We start from the raw sequence: 10,531 nt of genomic DNA on the forward strand, positions 1-10,531 counted from the left end.
ACACACACACACACACACACACACACACACACACACACACACACACAACTACACTGTCCGCTTTAGCTGTCTGGTATCCTGGAATGAAGTCATGATAGTGTGCGTTTGTCTCCTTCAGCCTCAAAGTACAGTGAGGGCCGTCTACAGCTACCAGGCCAAAAATCCGGATGAGCACAGCTTTAGCAAAGGAGCTTTGATACACAATGTATCAAAGGAGAGCAATGGATGGTGAGTCCACACACACATGCACATTTCAGTTATGAGTCTGCCATATCTTAGGAGTTAGTCACTTTAATCCCCTGCATAATGCATCGTCATCTGCATATACTTGGCTAGCATGGCCAAGTGCAAACACGCACAAAGAACAAAACAGGTCCTCACGTTGTCGTCCTCCGCTCTACAGGTGGAAAGGCGACTACGGTGGAAAGTTGCAGCTGTTCTTCCCAGCGAACTATGTCGAGGAAGTGTCCAACAACACCAAACCTGACATCAAAGGACAGGTGAACATTAGAGTTCAGGTCACAGTTTAAATGGAGTTCAATCAGCACAGCGATCGACTGATAAATAATCGAATGTGTTTGCCACATGTATTAAAACAGGACATGGAAGACAACCCACTAGGTGAACTATGTCAGGGCGTGGTGGACATCTCCAAGTGCAACATCCAAAACTGTGAGTTCTTTAAGTATATGATGCATGCTAGTTGTCACTATCCTCACTACACAGATGTCGCTTTTCCTTGTAATTAAACAACCAATTAATAAAGCCTGAAAACTAAAAAAACAACTCCAACAGCAAACAAGTCTAAAGCCGTGTTCTTCCTCCCTGCTTTTTGCTGGCACTTTGCTTAATTTCCTTAGAGGTGTAACAGTACGATGCGTTTCGATACATGTCTCGGTTTTTGGGTCACGGTTCGGTAAGTTTTTGGTACAATAAGGAAAAACACATGGACTGTATATAAGAAGAGGACATACTGGTTTGTGGACTGATATTTTGAACCCTTGAGTCTGGCAATCTCGCGTTGCCATCTTGGAATAAGGCCGCCACCATCTTGGCTTTTTTGCATCTGAAGAAGGGAAGTGACCATATTTGGAATGCGAAGGAGTGACGTAGAGACGGCGTATAAGATTCTGGTAGCGGCAGCAATCTGTCAATCACAGTAAGCCCGCCCTAAAGCGTACCCTGCTTTATGGTCTATTTGACTCTAAATGGACCATAATTTAATAAATGTACATCATGCTGTATTGAAGAAGACTTGAAGCTAGAGATTGAGACCATAAACTCACGTTTACTGAGGTAGAAGTAGAGTCATTTTAATAGACTTCCATACAACTGGACTTTTTTTTAAACCAATGTAGTTGGGACCCCTGCTGATCAGTAGGGAGAATGCAAGTTATAAGACACCACATCGGCTTCACTCGAAGAACCGAAGGTTGCCACCTGGGAAAACACAGAACCTGCAAAAAAAACTTTTTTGGACTGGACTGGGCTGTGGTTCATTGTACAGAGCAGCACAACAGACTGACTAAATGTACATGTTAACGCCCTATTTAGCGGGGCTCGAGCACTTACAATCTGTGTTGTCTACGATCGAGTGTGCCTGAACTCTGTGGAGGGAAGGACTCGCCGTCCAGTACGTTTTTTCGTTCAGCTTATCGACACATTCTGGTGATGCCCTCGTAAATGAAATGTTTGAAGTGCATCCACAGATATACCCGACTTCAGTTTATCTATCAGCATACAGTTTGAAACAAATCGTGGTCCATTGACTTTGATTACTCCAGCTTACAGAGTCAAACCAACCAGCATGCTGCAGCTGACAGCAACTGGTGCGCTGCCAAAATCTTTCCCAGTAAAACTTGCGCTCCAGTATTTCTGTTCCACGTGCGTGAGAAGTAGATGTAAACAGCCGTTTGGGGTCACAGGGCGTACCGAAAGGATGGTGCATACCGAACCGGGCGTCCCGTACGAAATGGTTCAATACCAATTCACCCTTATTCTGAACAAGACTAAACACAATCATTGTAATAGCACAAAAACATTTTCCCTTATTGTGTGTATTGTTGGGCATTAACCTGCAACCTGGTCATCAAAGCATTGCTCCCCTAAGTGGTCACAAACCTCAAGGGGTAACGGGTATAGTAAGGACCCAGGAGCAGTACGACAAACAACAGGGATAGTTTGAATCAACACTTTATTTTCCTCTGGACACAACACGTAGAAAATCACAGGGAAACAGCGGCAGGATCTCGTGGTCGAGGACAGAAGGCTGAGTGAGTTACCGGGGCAGAGGCGAGGTAGTCCAAAACAGGCAGGGTCAGCAACGGGGAATCAGTCCAAGGGTATTTGCTGGAAGGTCTTGCATGGAAGCGGAGAACGATTTGGCAGTGAGTGTGTGTGAGACTGGGATCTAAATAGTAGGTGCAGCAGGTGGTGACTAGCAGGTGCACTGAATGAGCTGATTAGGTGAGTGAGAGATAGAGTGACAGGATAGTAGTGGCAGAGCTGTGACACAAGGGGTAAGATTTTTTCATTCATCATTTTATCTATCTACCTTTATTAGATGCTGTGCATAGTATACAGATGTTATATGTCAACTAGACGTTGAGCATTGGTCCCCAAATTGTACTTTTTTTTGACACCGACAAGTTAGTGAGAAGGGGCCAGTGAGTGTGAATTGTCCTTTTGCAGGCCATTTAGCCTACTCTCACATTGTGAAATTAGGTCTTTGCATTTGGAGCGATACATGTGCTGTAATTACAAATGTGGCTTCCTGTAAATTATTTACAATGGGATGCGAATATGTCGTTTGTAATTGTCTATGAAAATATGGGAGTAATGTGTCCCTCTTTGCCCTCCCCCCCACTGTGCTTTTTGTTTCCAGTGAAGAATGGTAAGAACGGGAAGCCCAATGTGTTGACCCTGCAGGACGTGGAGCAGGACAGTCTGCAGTTCGACCTGGCAGCGGGCTCTCTGGTGGAGCTGTTCGAATGGTACCAAGTGGGCTGGGACATTACCCAGAGAGCGATGAGCAAGCAGTATAACAGGGAACAAGAGGTTAGCATCTCATGGTATACGATAATGCATATAGAGGGGCCCTCTAAACTAGGTTGTTACACAATTATGATTAAAGTCTGCTATTTATAAAAGCTTTCTATTTCTGTTTACATTCGTATATTTTTTATGACGTTTTTTATGACTCTTGTGGGATACTGTGCTATGATATTTGTTATGAGAAACTATACTATCAGCTCACATTGTGTTTTTTCATATTGTCAGTTTGTGTGACACTAGTTCAGACTAAATCTAAGGACAGTATATGATTGAAACATACTGTAAAACCACAATGGGAGTACGATACCGGCAGTCTGTCAGCATCACCGTGCAAACAGGAAGTGGCTGTTTTTTTTCTGTCCAATCTCAGATCAGACAGCAGGAGGAAGTGGAGAAGAAGGCAGAGGTTGCCATGGAGATGTCGGACATGGTGGTCTACTGTCAGCCGCGCAGCAAGGAGAAGGACCGCTTTGGTAAACACATGCAGACGCACATAATGAACACAAAGGCCTGTGAACGCGTGCAACATGATGATGTGACGAGAAACCTTTACCACAGCTTCAAAGTGTGGTCTACACTTTAAATGTGTTTATTCTTTCAGTGTGATTAAGTCAATATGTTTTAGATAAGTTTTAGATTATAAAGCCATACCAAACTTGTTCTTATCGTTGTTACCTCTATGAAACTTCATCATTTTAAGTTATGAAAGAATTGTATGAATACTGTTCATATACATACACATCAGAGTTGGTTACATTAGAATTACCGGAGCACAAATTATGTCTGAATATCTAGCAATTGAGCAAGAAACTGCACCTGAAAAAGTGTAAATCTTTATGGTAACTCTTAAAATTTAAGTCACTATTGTGTTCCACATACGTTAGTTTGAGACAAAAAACATACCTTATTGTTAGGTTCTAATGTACCATTCCTCACTTCCTGCTAGGGCTGTCAAATTGCCCGTAAATTGAGATGATCTTTTGTTTCTATTTATTGCTGACGCTCACTTTGAAAGCCCACACTGAACGAGGAATGGCTGATTCGTTACGTTGAAACGAGGAGTTACCTGTACTATACCTCCACATTTCACAACAAAAAACGAATTTTAGGTTGCAGCTGGCTGGATGGGGAGCTTAAAGTTTTGTTAATTCTATTAAATATCACAATATAAAACGTGCGTTTTCTGTTTGTGAAGTAAAAACATTGGAAGAAAGGAAGTACTACTCACCCATCTTTTATTTTCAATTAAAGAAAGAGAGGTTGTGTGACTCGGTGCATTCAGTGCGTGTGAGGCTGATGAACCCAGTAGTGCTGCTTCCCTCCCTGTTCAAAAACAGATTATTTGTTAAGCCCTACTCCCTACCTCCACTATTACCGCCGCCCTTGCTCAGATGACACCCATCTTCGAACTCAACCTTGATTTTGATCTCAGCTACACTGTCAAATTGAATGACGCTTTGACAAAATCTCTCCACAGAAATATTAACAACTGTCGAGGTACTCAAAACCCCTTTTTGGGGGTCAGTTCCATTCATCTGACCCCTAGCTAGTCTGCCAGCAGCCACAAATAATGCTGGTTGATAATCTTGATATTTTCCACTATAAAACCTTCAGAGATAAACTTGTAAAGTGACTGTAAAAAGGTTTGTAGTTTCCTTATTGACAGAGGAAAACTTGCCAGGCTAGCTGTTTCCCCCCTGCTCCCAGTCTTTCTGCTAAACCAAGCTAACCCTCTGCCGGCAGTAGCTTCATATTCACTGTACAGATATGATAGTGGTGTTAATCTTCTCATCTACTGTTGTCAGAAAGCCGATTTCCCCAAAATGATTCACAATAATCCAATATTATTATGTCTCTGTAGTATAAAGAAATTAATGTTACACTAATCACAAGTTGTAATACAGGCTACAGGTCATGAGCCTACAGTTGACCAGTGAGTAAATAGTGCAGCTCAGCCTGTTCCGTGAGTATCTACCTTCACTGTTCTTCTACCACAACTCAAAGTGCTTCAGCAAACAGGATGTGACCAAAGAGAAAGATCTGAGGACTAGACAGCTTCCTGTGTGTCACCGATCTAAATTTAGAAATACACTGAGTTGCACATAACCTACACCCACACCGCAACGGTCCTCATCAAGTGAGTCTGTTGTTCTAGTTTGGTTTTTAGATACTGGGATAAGGCAGCATTCTAAATGTTTTTATCACTATGAATCATCTATCTTGCCATGCAATGGCTGTGCCCAGGGCTGTTTCTAGGATTTGAGGCCATTGGAGGGGGCACAGCCCGGACCTCTGTAGGTGGGTCCCCCCCCCCCCCCGGGATTAAAAAAAAAACGAGAGATGTAGTGGACCACTGTCGATCCGTGATCCGTACGGATCCCCCCTCGCCGTTCGGCCTTCATGTGAACCGCGGATTAATTACACAGTTTAACGTTAAACCATCATAGCGTGAAAAAGTTTTACTGATGATCGTTATCCGCCAATGTTCAGTAAAATATGCGATCCGGAACTCGGCATTTATGCTTTCTGTTCGCTGATAATGTTACATTGTAAACAACCAATCCAAGTTGAAATTGACAGGAGGAGGGCTAGTAACATTAGCAGCACCGCTAACGGCTAATGAACGAAGGTTCTGTTCACTTACATTATGATGCGTTCAGGCTCTGTTCAGTGCAAGGTGAATAACGTTATCATGATGTGTAATCTCGTAAAATTTAGTGTTGGTGAGAAACCAACACAACAATATAAATAGATATTAGAGATGAATTATGAGCTGTTTACACTAGCTCAAAGTAGCTTATAATACATCAGTAAAGCTAATGACAAAATACTATCTTTTTTATTTCCATATCATTTGAATTGTGTGTTTTTATGAAGATTAAAAAAACATTATAGATGACTAAAACAAAGTAAGGATAACATTTAGAATTTTTGATGGTTAACATTGACTTTGTTGAAAAGATTTTTGCTGCTATAACCAAACAAAACAGAAAAGGGATCTGTATCTGCCAATATGGATCATCAATGATTGGCAATAAGTATTGGCGGCAAAAAACTTGATCAGAAATCTCCAAAAGTAATATTGCTCCCTTTTTTCTTTTGTGCTGATCCGATCCATGATCCGAACCATCAGTCTTATGATCTGTTGCACAACTACTCAAAACACATATACTGCGGAACATTTGCATGATTTAAACAGCTGTCTATGTAGATTGCTCTTCATTAAGCAACAATAGACTTGAAGCGTAAAAAAAACCTCCCATCTCCGTCCGATTGCGCGTTTTCCGGAGTCAGTGTGGATTGATACATTCAATGAAATGAAGGAGTATGGAGAATGGAGCGTTCCGTGAGACGTGAAAATGATGGGCGGCATTAAACGTTCGTATGAAACGTTCTCAATGGGGATTGGCAATAAGAGCGCTGGCAAGTCTACAGGGTCATGAAGCGGGCACCCTCTCAATAACTTTAACAATGTGTCCCAGAACCACCTTTTTATCTGCACCCACGCACTCAACACAGCCGTCTAAAGCAAGCAGTGTTCACTTCTGTCTATAACAGCATGCTAGCTTACAACAACCAGCTAGAAGCGTGTTCTGTTATTTGGTACGGTGTCGTCACTGGCAGCATGCTTCACCACCAATCAACAAACCATACACTCTTCCTTAGCTACCAACAAGCAACAAACATGTCACTTACATCACCAGCTAGCAATATTTCAAGCTAACTATCAGTAACCAACAACCGGATACCGGAGTACGTGTCAGCAACAACACCTCGAGCAGCATCACACTGAGCACAGGGGCCCCTCAAGGCTGTGTGCTCAGTCCACTGCTCTTCACCTTGCTGACACATGACTGCACCACAACCTACAGCACCAATCACATGGTCAAGTTTGCAGATGACACAACTCTGGTAGGTCTTATCACCAACGACGATGAGACCCACTATAGGAAGGAGGTCAGCCTTCTGACCACATGGTGCAGAGACAACAACCTCCTTCTGAATAACAGCAAGACCAAGGAGATTATTGTTGACTTCCGGAGAGGCCACACTCAACACCCACCACTGACCATCAATGGTGCTGATATAGAGAGAGTGAGCAGCACCAAATTCCTGGGGGTGGACATCAGTGAGGACCTCTCATGGACAGCCAACACAACATCACTGGCAAAGAAAGCCCAGAGGCACCTCTACTTTCTCCGCAAACTGAAGAAGGCAAGAACACCACCACCCATCATGTGCACCTTTTACCGAGGCACCATTGAGAGCATCCTGACAAACTGTATCACTGTGTGGGGCGGAAGCTGCACTGACTACAACAGGAAAGCCCTGCAGCGCATAGCGAACACAGCTGGAAGGATCATTGGTGCCTCACTCCCCTCCCTGCAGGACATATACGACACTCGCCTCACCCGCAAAGTGACCATGATTGTGCGCGACTCCAGCCACCCCTCACACAGTCTCTTCAGCCTCCTGCCCTCTGGGAGAAGATACCGGAGCCTCCGTGCTCGCACCACCAGACTCTCAAACAGCTTCGTCCACCAGGCTGTTAGGAAGCTGAACTCTCTCAACTCTCTCCCTCCTCTCTTTTAAGACTCCCCATGTCCAACTGCTGCTAAATCCCCATGTCCAACTGCTGCTAAATACAGATTGATAGTTTTTTTTGTTCTTTTTTCTCTTATTATATATATATATATTGTCTAAATGTTTTTTAATCTATTGCACTGTATTCACTTTATATGTTTATATATTTATATGTTGGACTAGAGAGAAACATCTTTTCAACTCCCCTGTATGTCCAGTACATTGTGGAATTGACAATAAAGCAAACTTTGAACTTTGATAATAACACAGCTAAATATACTCTATATAATCACAGGTTTCATTATTAACAGTTTCAGTCCAGTTCATTGGTCTGGACCATTATCAGCTCAACATGTACCTCTCAAATGACTGCTCCTTTCTTTGTCCCCACAGACTCTTACAGCTACAAGGAGATCCGCTCCTTTGTGGAGAACAAGATGCCAGGAAAGAGCCGCACCAAGGACTTCCTGCAGTACAATCGCAAGTCCCTGAGTCGCATCTACCCAAAAGGCCAGCGCGTGGAGTCCTCCAACTACGACCCTTACCCGCTGTGGGCCATTGGGAGTCACATGGTGGCTCTCAACTTCCAGACTGCAGGTACGGTAGTTTATCTGGGCTGATCTCCTCTGCCGCTCGGTGGAACAACTCAGGGGTATGAGTCTTTAGACAAAGACACAGATCCTCAGTCTTACTAACTGTGGCCTGGAGGTAATCCAGGACACAAGTGGAGTGCAGAGGCATACAGCATTTAAGGTTTCCTTAAAAGTATTGCCAAAAGACATTTTTCACAGTTAAGCAATGTCAGTGAGCCGACAAAAGACCAGGGCCCTGGAACTGACACAGCTCAATGAAATGCAGCCGTCATATTTTGATTTTGTATGCACGGTCTATAAGACTTCTCATTTGGCGTCTTGGACACAAACAAATCTGTTGCCACATGAGGTAACACAATGGTGATTGAATAGTTTGCGGTATTACGAACTGGGTGTCTGCGGCAACATTAGTGACACGATTTTTTTCATTACCCAGCAGTGTCCGTTAGAGAGGGTAGGCGGAGCTAACGCAACAGACTGACTTTTTTGCTGGTCTCTGCCAGCGCTGTGAGTAAACGGTCACTATGGTCGTACAGAGCGATGAATACAGACAATGAGACGACAATAACAAGTGCAAATCCCCGCCTCCTCCGTGAATGAAGAACCCCTCACCCTCAGACCTCGCCGCTCAGTTAAAACTACACACTTTACGAACTACACTGTTTATGAAACTAGCTCTGCTGTTAACATTGTGACTATAGATGTCAGTGTTTGCTGAGGTGACTTGCGTAGCTAGCTAGTGACGCAACCTCAGCGGCCATTCTAATCAATGACTGGCAAAACGAGTATCTCAACATCCACTGGTGAAAAAAGCCTTGTCACTCCGTTTGAGCTGAATTTTAATCAAATATTATAAGACACAATACCTACTTTGAAGACGCAGTGTGTAGTTATTTTAAAAACACAGGAATTTTTTTTCATTTCCTGAAAAGGAACAGTTTTGGACATACGATGTTTCCTGCCTGACAGCGGCGATATGTAGAACAGAGGTTTATATATTATGTATGTGTTTCACCCAGATAAATACACCCAGTTGAACAGCGCCCTCTTCACTCTGAATGGACGTACGGGCTACGTGCTGCAGCCGGAGCTCATGCGCGACGATAGCTACGAGCCTCAGCAGGAGAGGAAGAAGGTCAAGTACGACATCGTGGTTAGGGTACGTCTTTCCACAAACACACACAGTAATAACTGGCTAACACATACACCATCATCACCATCATCATCATGAGGTTGCGTGAGGATATATCCAAGTGGATGATGCTGACTGGCTGATCTTTACTTCGTAATACAGTAAGTAAATGTTGAATGAGCTGCTGGGGAGAACTTCTTAACAGCAGCTGTGTGTGTCTGCAGGTGATCGCTGCCAGACACCTCCCAAAGCCCGGCCGCAGCATCGCCAGTCCATTCGTAGAGATCGAGCTGTGTGGGCACACGGAAGAGAAGTTCAAGACCATCGTCTATCGTAAGGAGAGGGCGGGAGGGTTGACAGTTAAACCCCGTGGGACGGGGAAAGGGGGGAGAGGAAAGAAATGAGACTAAAGTGAGAAGCAGTTTGTGCTCGTGTGAACGGTGCTGTCGTCCTGTCGGCTGCAGGTGACAACGGTCTGAACCCGGTGTGGAAATCCCCGGCAGACTCGGCGGTCTTCACCGTGCTCGAGCCCGAGCTCACCTTCCTGCGCTTTGTGGTCAATGAAGAGGACATGTTCTCCGACCCCAACTTCCTGGCTCAGGCCACGTTTCCTGTTAAAGGCATCCGCTCAGGTGGGAGCACACAGCACAGAGGGCCAGAGCTGGTGGGAGCATCAAGCTCACGAAATACTCGTTATCAAGCAATACTATATTTTATATGTTACACCTTTATTTAATGTGCGGTATGAGAGATCAGTGAAGACAAGTCATGTATGTCAAATATTCTTACATTCATTTGACACAGGGTGTGAATACTTTAACTCTGAGCCGTGGTACATTTTTTACATTAAAAAGATCCCGCAGCACACCAACAACCAAAAAAGTTACAAAATGACACATTGTAGCATAATACAGCATATATGGTGACAATTTTATGACAAGTCTCTCAATGCGTTGGTCCTTACTTAGTGTGAAACCTGGGCCTGTTTAGATGAACACAAAGCTGACATCCAGGCTCACACGAAGCTCTTCCTCAACAGCTCTCAGTCTCTCTCTGTTTTTAGTATACACATACATATATATATGTATGTGTATATGTATGTATGTGTATATATATATGTATGTATGTATGTATGTATGTATGTGTATATATATGTATGTATGTGTAT

At 43.7% G+C, this 10,531-nt stretch overlaps 1 protein-coding gene across 2 annotated transcripts in view; it reads left to right on the forward strand.

Moving 5' to 3' along the window:
- Positions 1-10,531, forward strand: part of plcg2 (phospholipase C, gamma 2) — a 47,268-nt gene that overhangs the window by 34,955 nt on the left and 1,782 nt on the right. For both annotated transcript variants that reach the window (XM_031868132.1, XM_031868133.1), the window contains exons 22-30: positions 119-228; positions 404-500; positions 600-672; positions 2,885-3,057; positions 3,425-3,527; positions 8,032-8,235; positions 9,251-9,390; positions 9,588-9,696; positions 9,828-9,995. In XM_031868132.1, the coding sequence (XP_031723992.1) occupies positions 119-228; positions 404-500; positions 600-672; positions 2,885-3,057; positions 3,425-3,527; positions 8,032-8,235; positions 9,251-9,390; positions 9,588-9,696; positions 9,828-9,995 (1,177 nt within the window). The remainder of the gene's footprint in view (positions 1-118; positions 229-403; positions 501-599; positions 673-2,884; positions 3,058-3,424; positions 3,528-8,031; positions 8,236-9,250; positions 9,391-9,587; positions 9,697-9,827; positions 9,996-10,531) is intronic.

Source organism: Anarrhichthys ocellatus, unplaced genomic scaffold, assembly GCF_004355925.1.
Source record: "Anarrhichthys ocellatus isolate YVR2014 unplaced genomic scaffold, GSC_Weel_1.0 scaffold41, whole genome shotgun sequence".
NCBI classification, from domain to species: Eukaryota; Metazoa; Chordata; class Actinopteri; order Perciformes; family Anarhichadidae; genus Anarrhichthys; species Anarrhichthys ocellatus.